The sequence below is a fragment of the Corapipo altera genome, unplaced genomic scaffold, assembly GCF_003945725.1.
Source record: "Corapipo altera isolate COAL_440 unplaced genomic scaffold, ASM394572v1 78, whole genome shotgun sequence".
In the NCBI taxonomy this organism is placed as follows: Eukaryota; Metazoa; Chordata; class Aves; order Passeriformes; family Pipridae; genus Corapipo; species Corapipo altera.
Genome location: NW_020884904.1, coordinates 6,136,066 through 6,148,155, shown reverse-complemented (window position 1 = coordinate 6,148,155; position 12,090 = coordinate 6,136,066). Strand labels below are relative to the sequence as shown.

General features: G+C 35.3%; 1 protein-coding gene across 1 annotated transcript in view; it reads right to left on the bottom strand.

The window, feature by feature from the left end:
* OTOG (otogelin) overlaps positions 1-12,090 on the bottom strand; it is a 97,514-nt gene that overhangs the window by 53,477 nt on the left and 31,947 nt on the right. The window contains exons 23-24 of the mRNA XM_027651289.1: positions 10,813-10,969; positions 1,771-1,878 (exon numbers count right to left, since the gene is read on the bottom strand). Of these exons, the coding sequence (XP_027507090.1) occupies positions 1,771-1,878; positions 10,813-10,969 (265 nt within the window). The remainder of the gene's footprint in view (positions 1-1,770; positions 1,879-10,812; positions 10,970-12,090) is intronic.

The window sequence follows — 12,090 nt, the reverse complement described above, 5'->3', positions numbered from 1 at the left end:
TCGTATGAGTAAGATTATATTTAATATCAATGTACACTGATTCTCTGCACTAAAAACCACTAAATTATAACTTCTATGAGTGCCTAAGTGGGTTTGTTTGCACAGAAGTATTCTCACGCTTTGAACATTTCCTTTAACATATCAGATGCACCCCTGCATACACATATAGCAGACTCAAAGACTTCATATGCTTTGTATGAAGCAGAGCTTGTTGCAGACTCCCATCTGTCAGCAGACAACTGATTGCCAAAAAGCTATTATCACTTTATCTTTGCTTCTGGACATAGAAGACTAGAAAAACCATGACAGCCTTAAAGATCTGTACATGAATTAATGAGCCTGGCCTGAGAAAAAAAAAAGAGAGAAAGCTAAATATCCAGTGTCTTTCTGCCTGCACTGCAGTTGCCTTTGGTGAAGTCTCATACAGATTAAATGGGATCTAATAAACTCTTTCTGATGCAAGCAATCCCACACCAGGTCCAAATGGAGAGGCCTTTGGAAATAAGGGGGTGAATAACCCGGTCGCTTTACCTGCCTGCCCAGTGGAGATGGCTTGTAAGTCGCTTCACCAGTCGACCAAAGGGCTACAAATCTCTTCTAGAGCAGATACTGAGGACCTGACGAGAGGCAGAGGTAGGCAGTCAGCACAAGGCTGGAGGGGGCAACGACATCCAGACAAGGCAGTGACTAGTGCTGACTGGAGAAGCCTTCACCGTGCCAGGCTATACTAAGCTGTGCAGGCCAGGAGCAGCAGTTCACCAGGTGACCCCAGTTACATGTTCCTGGTGAGCTACAAGAAGGGGACAAAAGGAAGGAGCTGCTCTGCAGAGAATCTGGAGGCTACACCACTACCTCAGTTATCTCCGTGCTTGACAGCTGATTTTTCTGAGGCTCTGGTAAGACAAATAGCACTGCTCAGTGCCAGCTTGCAACATTCAGCTGTGGTCAGAGAAGAAAACAGACGGGGACCATCAAGAAAAAAGTTTGTTTCAGGATCATGCAGATGTGGAATATAGTCACATTCTTGTAAAGCTTATTAAAATGGTAATGTAACACATTCTACTGAGTGCTCAAGAAAACTTCACAGGGTAACATAGCTGTACCTATGTGCTGCATTTACAACACTGGACAGTAAAAGAAATAGGTTTCTGCATGTATTTGAGTGATCCTATCAAACCTTGCCTATTGGAACACCTCCTTTTAAAGCCAATTGATTCATCAGTTATCCACATATGCAAAATTAGCAATCAATTTATCTGCTACCATGCTCAGTACATGATGTTGCTCAGTACCCTCCTTAAATTATCATTGTAGTGGGTGTATACTTATGGCTACAGGGTTATATTTTGGTTGTTAGACTGCTCAGATTTAATGCTAAATGTGAAAATGAATAAATAAGAAGCTCTAACAAGTGTCACTAAGGTGTTATATAAGTACTTTTCCTCTACTTTATGAACACTAACCATTGAATATTAGTTTAGATGACCTTGCCAACAAAAAAACCCAAACTTTTTTTTAAATCAAGCTTTTTTTAAAAGAGAAGAAAATCCCAAATAGCTATTATTTTGTTATGTAAAAGCTCTTTGAAACAACAAACCATAAGCCAATGTCATTTTAATACCTCTTTGAAGAAATGTAAATACAAAATCAAAGTAAATGATTTACCATAATCTGCTGTGAAATTTATGATTAAAATACATGAAGGAAAAAAAATCAATCTACAAATAAACAACTAAAATGAAATAATCACTTAAAGAGACCTCTGCTTACCAGGTATGACAGGAAGAAATTACTTTGTCCCCCGGAAAATATTCCTTTCCTTTCCATGAACATGGACATTCATCTGCATCCAAGCACACTTCCCCATGTTTAACAAGACTGTCAAAAAAAGAACAAAAATGCAAATTCAGCAGTATAGATGCTATCTAGATACAACAGTATTTTCCTAAACTTTAAAATCACTAGCATTATTATTAGCAGAAAGCAAATAATATTTTAAAACTTCTGAAATTGAAAAGGTGCAATTTTATTACTAATTATGGATGAGTAATTTGATACATTCCTTTCACAGGTACCTGAATATGTTATCTTTACTAAGTACCAGCACTTTGGGCTCTAGCACTTCAATTACTAACCCTGTGAAGAGTGATTCATTAACAAAAATTTTAAGTTCAGGGAAACTAAGAATTTCTAGAAATCCTCTAAATTTCTCCAAATTTCTTGTAAATAAGCCAATTAACTTGTATTTAACTTAAGCCAAGAGATCACTCATGAGACATGGGAGCCAGTATGGCTCTTTGTTCTAGTGGTATATGCTCTTACTATCAAAAATTAGTGGCATATTTAGTCTTAGAATTTTTAAATGAGGATTTCTTCTGGTTCTCTTCTTTTCTCTACCTAATTTAAAGAGGTTTAATTTGCTGCAGAGTTTTCCTGTAGTTGTAGTTACACCTCTTGCCCTGTGAATAATTCAATCAATATCAAAAGAGCTATCCTGGTTGCATGAAATTGAGTATGTATGACAGGCACCTTCATGGAAGTAATTACAAATATACTTCATTTTATTGGCAGAAATATCCTCCTAGTCTTTAAGGGAGATTTTCATTGAACATAGATAACCATATGCACAGCTATTTACAGTTCAAGACTAATGCTATAAATTTTTGCTTATAATCACAACTCCTAGAGTAACAGATTTAAAAAAAAAACAAACCACAACTGTTAAAAAGATTGTTTTAATAGAAAAAGAACAGAGGAATTCTTGCCCAGCAAGACTAAATAAAGCAACTGGTCTAAATTTTAAAGTAAAATGGTTGTAGCTTTTAATAATACCCAGAAAATCTGAAATATGAGAGTATGAAAGTTAAAGAAAGACCTCAAGTGAATTCTACAAATAAATATCAGGAAATACACCAGAAGTATTGAATTATTTTATTAAAAAACTATATTTTCACAGAACCCAAGAAAGTTGTGTTTCTTTTATTAAAAAAAATAAATATTGTAGTGCTATTAGATAGGTAAAAGGATACCAGTACAGGACCCAAAGGTTCAACAATCGATAAAAAAAACACCTGTTAAATCAATCTGCCAAATGACAGTTGTGAAACAAACTCTTGATAAGCTGCAGCAGCATCTTTCACTCCAACTGATGTGGCTCCAGCTTGTTTTGATCCTATACGGGATCCCACTTGATATAACATAATCAGCTGGAACAACTAACATGCCAGTGACATAGTAAAAGAATTCCTTACAGGCACCGTGCAATCTATGATTATCCTTGCTTCTAACATTTGAAATGTATTTGTATTGAGAAATAAACAGTCCCTGAAAACAGTACTGTTGGGCTCACAAGATTACTTTTTTTTTCAAGATGTGTTTAGAATTCCAGTAAATTTATGTAGTAATGTAAGTTTTATACAGGTTTGCCTGTGTTCCCAACAGTTTTCTTAAGAACACAGATTTGGTGTTTCTGACGTGTAGCACTGTAATTTGGGCAAGAAATCGTAGGTGTGAGGCACATGCGTGACAAACATGATGACGATACTGTTTTGTTTCCCTGGTATCTAAAAGGAAAGATTTCATCATGGTACTTATCATGGAACATTTTACTTACTCATATTAATGAACTGGTATTTTGGATACTATGACTTAGACTCCTCTTCAGAGTCCTATTTATCAGACAGAAATTTACAACTCTGTAGTGCTTCTTAATGGGAACACACAGAACATCATAAACCCCCTCCCCCATTAAACTTAAAAATTGTTCTTTTCCTCCAGGGTATGTAAATTGTTCTTTGTAACCCATACTTATTTCAAGTATTTTGTCACTTGGAGACAATCAACTGTGAGACTGAAAAGCTCCCCAGAACTGAACAGGCCACATTCAGACACAAAGAGATCACACTGACAAGGTAACATTAAATGCAGTTTTTCCCTCATGTTATTACACTGGATTAAAAAAAAAGACATGATAACAGCTTTCTCTCTTGTAAAGCCAAGCAAATGGATAGATTTCAATGATCTAAGAATTCACCACAAATACCCTACAGAGATGCCTTGCACAGCTCCTCTTTGAAGTATCTGAAATTTTTCTTGATGGTTATACTTACTGCAAAGACACAAGGACAGCTTTCACACTTCACCACGCTGAATGTTCACTTCCATTATCATCTCATTGTTACCTGTAGCTTTCTTCACTCACACAAAGATATGCAAATAGTCTTGGAAATAATTATTGGCATCATTAGAAGCAACATGTCACCTGTGAATCACCAAACCCTTCTTTGCTTCTGCAAAGCACAGAGTTCTGGACCAAAAGATGAAAAAATAACTCTCTCCCAGCTTCCAGCAGAGCAGTTTTCAACAGGTTATGTATTGCACAAGCTCCTTCCCCTCACTCAGGCAACAGCCTACTGTCAACTGATTCTTGCACCCACGAATACTTTTGCACCAACAACAAATTTGCTCTCTGACCGTTTCACAAATCTTCCTACAAACACCTATAATAAGAGTTTAAGGGAAGTAAAAAAGAATGACATAAGCAACAAGTAGCATTTCTAATACCAGAATTCCAACACCACCCCTGACTTGCCTAACCAGAAAAAAAGATGAACAAATTTTGAAAGAAAAGCAGATGTTAAGAGCATTATTGTAGCACCTAATGGCTTAATTGTTGCCCACACACTGTCTAGACAGGGAGAGTTACTATAATCCCGCTGAGTGTTTTCTTTTTTGTTTGGGGAGTTCTTTACAGTCCACCTCTTTTTCCCCTTTCTCTTAGCTTATTATACCAAAATATTAAGTAATTTTGTAGAATGTTTGGCAGGTTTTTAGTATCCTTGCTATATCCTTCAATATTAATGACTGATTTTGATGCTTTAACTGATGTTCCACTTGTGCAGCTTCTTCCTGGATTGGGAAACTCTCCTGCAATCAGCTGTACCATCAGCACCATACTGGTGCTAAGCAGAGCAGGCCCTAAACAGAAATGGTAGTAGCAGCTTAAAGACCAAAAGTACATGAATGTAAGAAAAACAAGAGCAAGTGGTAGAGGACAAGGATTCATCCAGCTTCCCATATTCTGCAACCTTTCCCACACAGGCACCTGAAATTTGGCTCATCCATTGCCTGTCCTTCCTCTAAAGTATCCTCAAACAGAAAGAAGTTTCTGCCGTCACACACCTACTGATTGTTGCAGACAGAAAAGAGCAAAATTATGTTATACTCAGAGCTGCATAAAACGTGGGTATGTGTTTCAATGCAACATCCTGTGTTTCATCCTAATTTCCTTTAAGAATGCTGTGGGTACAATTCAGTGCTAAAAATCATGTAAGGCAGGACTCCAGGGGAAATGGAGATACCAAAAATTGCTGTTTGTGAATGGCCAAGAGGACTCTATAAGCTCTTCCTACTCTGTCAGCACCAGTTCTTCTGAAAAGAATTGCATGCTCTGGGGGGGACATGAACCTATTTTTATTAATTATGCTTCTGGAGAGAATCAATGTATATTTGCAGATAAAGATCAAAGTATATTCCTTGACTCCAAATTCTGAATCCACAGTAAAAGAAGATGGTAACTTATGTGTCAGATGACAGAATTCAGTTATATAGCTGAAGCAGTTTTCAACAAAGATGATTTAACCAGAGGTGGTGGGACAATGGACTTAATCATCATTGACAGTAAATAACACCACCTCTTTTTTTTTTTTTTTTTTTTTTTAACAATCAGACCAAGTATCTGCTTAAATTTTAGTGGAAATTAAAAATTAAACAACACAAACCCCCAAAAGATGGCTTGACTGATTCAAAATCCTCAACTCCTCTCAAAGATTCTCACAAGAAGTGAAATACACTAATGGTATTTTAGTATAACATTTTTCTGATTTAATTCACAAGTTTAGATAAATAACACATTTTTGTAATAAAAATAATTTCATAAAGTAACTACAAAGGTAACAGAAGTATTCCTTTCAAACCAAGTGACAGAGTTCAATGCTTCTCTTAAAAAGAAGTCAGAAGACAGAAGGTAATATGAAAAGGTGCTCAAGAATCTGAATTATGCTGGTGAAGTTTCACTGTTAATTAAACACAAGTACAGAAAAAAACCCTAGAGATTTATTTGCAGACAGTGTAAACTAGAAAGTAAGCAACCAAGAGGGTTTTGGAAGTATTGAAAGAGGAAATAAGGAACACTGAAATATATCAAAGAAAGTTGGAAGTCCAGCAAGAAGGAGGGCATGGAAAAGAACTGGGTTGTCTTGTGATGGCACTGAAATAGGTGTATTCTTTGGAAATGAGCTCCAATCCAGCACCTTTAGCATCCTGTGACTGTACAGTCATCAGAAATGGAAAACAGCATAAGATTCAGTGTGAATACTGAAGCACTCAAATACAGGAATGTTGATGTAGTCTTTGTAACAGAATTGTATTTTCCTGAGGAAACAGTGGAGTGCATAACTATGATGGTATCCATGGAGGGATTTGCCTGGAAAACATTAAATCTTCCTAACAGACCTCTCCAAAACACTGCCTAAACCAGATGAAGCAAAATATTAAAAATACTTAGCCCAATAGCAACAACAGGGTCATCCAAAAGAGAGGTTTGAACAGAACACACTTTTTATTTTATACTAAAACCAATAAATCCTGAGTTTAAACTGAGGAGGAGTAGGCCTTTTGAAAAAGGATATTAAACACACACCAAAAGCACAGGACTTTGATTTCATCTACAGAGACATATTTGAAGACATAATATAGTCAACATAATTACTTCAATAAAGATAGCTTTCTAAAATATTTGAAACTCAACTGCATTCTTCCCCCATTACTAGGTTTGATTGTCCATTGGCATGTTTATAAGATGACAAAATTCATTGTTTTCTTTGTGAAAATTAGAAAGTGATGAGGGTTGTTTTTTTTTTTTTTTTTTTTAGAAAACCTTGCAAGAATGTATTTAAGCTCCTTATGTGTTATTTGATACAGTACACCACCACAGAAATACTGTGATAATTTAGAGATGTTTGGAAAGAAAACCTGGCATGACATGCCTTAGTTACAAAACTTCATTGCAAATTACAGGATACCACAGCCTTGAATTTACTATCTTTTCATAGTTTTGTTTTATGAGAGCAACAAGTGATGAAAAAAGGAACAGACAAAAATTCTTATTATATTAAATTGCCCCAAATTTAGTAGAGTCCAGTTTCAGCACAAAAGAAAATATTCTCTCAGAGATGCTGCTTAAAAAGGTGGCTCACACAGTTATAGGCAATTAAAGGATATAACGGAGAAGAAAAAAAGAAAACTTTGATGCAGCAATTCTGTCTAGTATTCTTGAGGTTCCTGCAGGCTCATAGACTATATATATAAATAAATATACATACTTGGAAAAATGGAGCACACTATTTCAAAATAGTATATAAGTGTTCCTTTCATACTTTGAATTGTGATCCCAAAGTATTTGTTCTTGGTAATTGTACTGAATAATTGGTAATGATGTTGCTTTTTTTGTAAGGACAGTCTGTGGACACTCCATAAAATATCCAGTTGGGTACTGGATGTTGCTGAGCTGTGAGAAATTAAGTGACAGATAATCACTATTAGTAGCCACCTGAGAATCCATCTTTTATTGCCTTGCACTATTAACATTGAGGGGGGAAAAAAGTCACTGAAACAAGGAGAAAATTACAGCCAGTTTTATAACTACGACTAGGAAGAGAAGTTGGTTATGACTTAAAGTTCAAATGAAGTTAATCACAACAACAATTTCTTTTGTTTCAAAATACTGAGAAATTAGCAGAGACTCCTCTTTTTAGGTTAATTGTATAGCAGATGGTTTAATTAACATAGCTTATAGAGGGGATAGAACCACAAAAGGGAAAAAATAAGGAAGATCTATTAGGTAGATGCAACAGAAGTAATAGAAAACATCACTCTGCATCTGAGACAATTTGTAGTGCAAGTTATTGACATAACTCTCAGAGCTCTTATTTATTATTCATATTTAGGGGCTGGAGGGTCTCTTTTTTTTTCCAACAAGGTGGCATTAATGTAAAATATAAATGGAAATTACTAAATATTTCAGTTAATGGAAATGTGTATGGATAACGTGATCTAGAATATACACTAATGTACATTACAAAACAATTCACGTGACTCAGTCCAAATAAAAGCATACTCACTACAGATTAAAAAGAAGGACAAATGAAGCACACTTGGAGACAACTGCTACTTTTCCCTATGATCTACTTATTTTGTATTTAATCCCCACTTTATGCAAGGACCATTAGAATGTATTCTGAGCACAAGAAAGAAGGAATGCTAGAAATAGTGAAGTACTTGAAAGAATATTTCAGACTCCAGACACTAGAAAAATAAGACTGCAAAATAAAAATATTATCTTCTTGAAATACTAACACCTTTTCTGTAAAAAGAGGTTCTCTCCTACTCTTTGTGTTAAGTACCTTTCAAGGTATCACTGAAGAATAATCAGCCCATTAAACAGATCAGAGAGGTCCTTCCTCATGAAAAAATGTAGTTTCCAATATAGGTGTCTTAACTGTGACATATTCACTTTATTTCACTGATTTCATTAGTTTACCTAAATCAACTAATCAAATACATTAAACTGATTTCATTACTACTTAAGTCTGTTTAGCTTACAAGTAATGAATCAAGATAAACAGATACAAGATCTCAAAAAGGAGCAAAAGCATTAATAAAGGACTAAGATTAATTATTTCAGGTAAAAAACTAATATTAAGATCAAATAAATTCTGTGGTTGTTTCACCCTTTTGAAGTGGACAGTGTCACCACAGTTTTATATTTCACCAGCAAGAACTGATTGTCTAGAAAGGTGATTTTAAAGTTGCACAAATTCACAGTGCATTTGAATTCTGCACTACTTGAACTGTCATCAACACAGGATAAGGTACTGTGTGAAGGCAATGGTATTTCATCTGCCTTTCTCTTCCAACAATTTAGATTTACCTTACTGTATTGCTCTGACTCTAACATGGTCAATCTGCAGTACAAATCATTGGAGTGTGAATTCAGTGACTGACTTAAAATGTTAGGGCTATTCAGTTCTAACAGACTGTATCCAAAAGCAACTATTATTAAAATTCCTAAACCATTAGGATTCATTGTCTAAATAAAAAATCTGCATGGTTAAGGCATAGCAGAAGTCTCTCATGTTTCCAAAAGTACACCTGAAAACACACGCTTTCAGGACCATCTCAATTTTTCCTAAAGCAATCTCAAATAAAAACATAAATATACCAGCAATATCAGACCACCAGAGCTGAATATTTAAAAGATATCGGTTTTGACAAGTTTGCAAATAACTTTGTCATTTCTACTTCTTCAGTACAGATTCTAGTTCAAACTCTAATTCAAATCCTAGGCTCCTAACACTGTTTCCTAGTTCTACCTTAAGCAGTGAGGATAAAATCCTGAAAACCAAACAAACCTCTCCTTGTGTTTCCCCCACTCCCCCCAAAAAACCCAAAAAAGTTTATGTGAGTATCTTTACAAGCAGCATACAGCCTTAGGAGAACAGAATTCAGTATGCCAAAGTAAAGATGAAACTTTTTAATTTTCTATTTTTGTTCCTAGGAAATCATAAAACTCTGCCTCCTTTAAATATATAGCCATATGACCAGAGCTTTGGGATCACTAACACTTGACAGTGAGCCTTCCAACACTAGAAATAATTTTAATTGTTTAAATTCCAGAACTAACTTACACCAGGAAGCAGCAGAAAAGTTCACAACCTCAGAGGTTATGCACAGTAGAATAGCAGAGAATAAGAACTTTATATGATCTGAGTTGCTGGCCATATAGTGCTGCTGAAGGTAGCCACTGTTTTTGAAGGGTACCTGCCAGGTCTAGGAGGGTGAGTTTTTGTGATTCTGAAAATACTCACCTCCAGGTAATTTCAAAATCTACCTCAGCACTGTACTTTTTCACCACGGTACCATATTGTGACTTGGATTAATTACAGGTTCCATTTCATGTTTCTGAATGATTAGGTAAAACCCCAGAATTCTGAGTAGCAACCTTTTATCATGACATAGAAATATCCACACATCAATCACTACGAGTCCACACACTTCAACTGAGCTATTTCAACCCAGATCAAGTGAGGCTCTGGATTCTACTCTTTGTTTTGAGGTGGCTCACAAGGTATAAACAATAATTTTAAAGTGACAATACTCAAAACCTTCAAGCTATGTGCTCAAGAAACTAAATCCCATCAAAACCAGCATAACTTAAACACACTGTTATTTTTATACTCAAAAATCCCTCAACAATACAGTGCTTAATTTCAAAACACAACAAAAGTTCATCTGCACATTATCAACATAAATTCCCAAAGCTTTAAAGACCCTTTTGAAGGAGAGAATATTGAAAATTATGCCTATAAATGAAGAAACACGTTTCCCTCAGCAAAATAATCAAATAAGAGCTTAGATAACTGAAAAAAAATTGTAGATAAACACAGTTCTGCTGCACTATAAGGATTGAATCACATTATTTCACTGTCATTTTGCTATTTTGTCTTTATTATTGTGAGGTATTAGACCTTTGGCTCCTCTTGCCTCTTGGTTTAGCATTTATTATGACTTCAACTGACAAAATTGTGGTGTAAGCCTTCACAAGTTGGATGCCCACCCTTTGACAATTCACACTCTCCAAATAGAATTCTGCTGAGTAGAAAACCTCAGCTGAATTAATTACTTAATCACTACTGAAGGTAGTAATTTATTTATGTTTTGTGCACCAAAAGATGCACATCTGTCTGTACTCACCCTCGTGGGCAGACACAACCTGACACACAAGGAAGGTGTGCTGAGAAAGTGAGATTTAGCAGCTGATTTTCACAAGTTCTCTCTCTGCTGAGTTCAGGATCAACTTGTGGATTACTTGTGCAGTTAATATAAATCTGTCCAACTGGGCAGTTGTGTGCTGGGGGAAAAATTGACAAACACATTGATCTTCATAGCTGAAATTTTGTATTCTGTAAGTCTGTGCAATAAATTTAGATTGAGGATATGACATAGAAGTATAAAATCCAGTAATACTACTAAACATTCAATTGCCTCTCATTCCTAAACATAGGTAACTTCATAGAACATCTATAAATCTCATATATAATACTGAAATTAATATATTCCTTTAGTAAGGGACATGACTTTCTAAATGGTTAGTCAGGAATCAGTCCAGACATGCAAAGTACTACCAACAGAGAAACATATTTCAACAGAAAGAAAAAGATACAAAGAATCTGAGAACTAGATATGACTTTCCATGCTGGAGCACTGACCATGAATAAAACAACTCTCTTGCAAAATTGCTCTAGGGCTGCACCAAGCATACTGTGTACACAAAACAGAAATGCCAGAAGTAGTCTCAGCGTTTTAAATTGATTTTGGTTGGTTGCTGGGGTTTTGCTTACTTAATTATTTGTTAAGGAGGTTCTGGAAAATTGTAAAATCAGTAAAATCACCACCTTCAAGTGCATGGGGAATTTCTGGTCAAAGAGTTGGCAATTCCAGAATGGAAACCTCAAATAAATAAATGTTATTTTCAGTGAAGTAAAACACACATCATAACATGAGTATGGACCATAATATTTAATGATATATGAAATATACCGTAATGGAAAAAGTACTTGTTACATTGTATTGCAAAGTATGACAAAATAAATTTTTTTTTCATATTTGTGTTACTCAGAGTTTGTGGAGAGAAAGAAAACATATTTGTGAAAAATTAATGCCAGTATCCAATTCCTACATTCATGTTTTATGGGGCAAAGCAAATTTTTGTTGGCCCTACTGAAAGTCTGCTGTTTATCATGCAGCTAAGCTTATCTGCATTAGCAATCTAAAAAAAAAAAATAATATTTTAAAGCACTGGGGAAAAAAGTTGCTCAGATTTAACAGTATTTTGAACAGTTATACTGCTTCTTTGCACCAGCCTTGTTTTCAAATACACAACCATATAATTTCTAAATTATGGATCCTCTCCTGGAAGTTATTAATTTGTACACATTGCACAATCTTCTACTACAGGCAAGAGGTTCCACA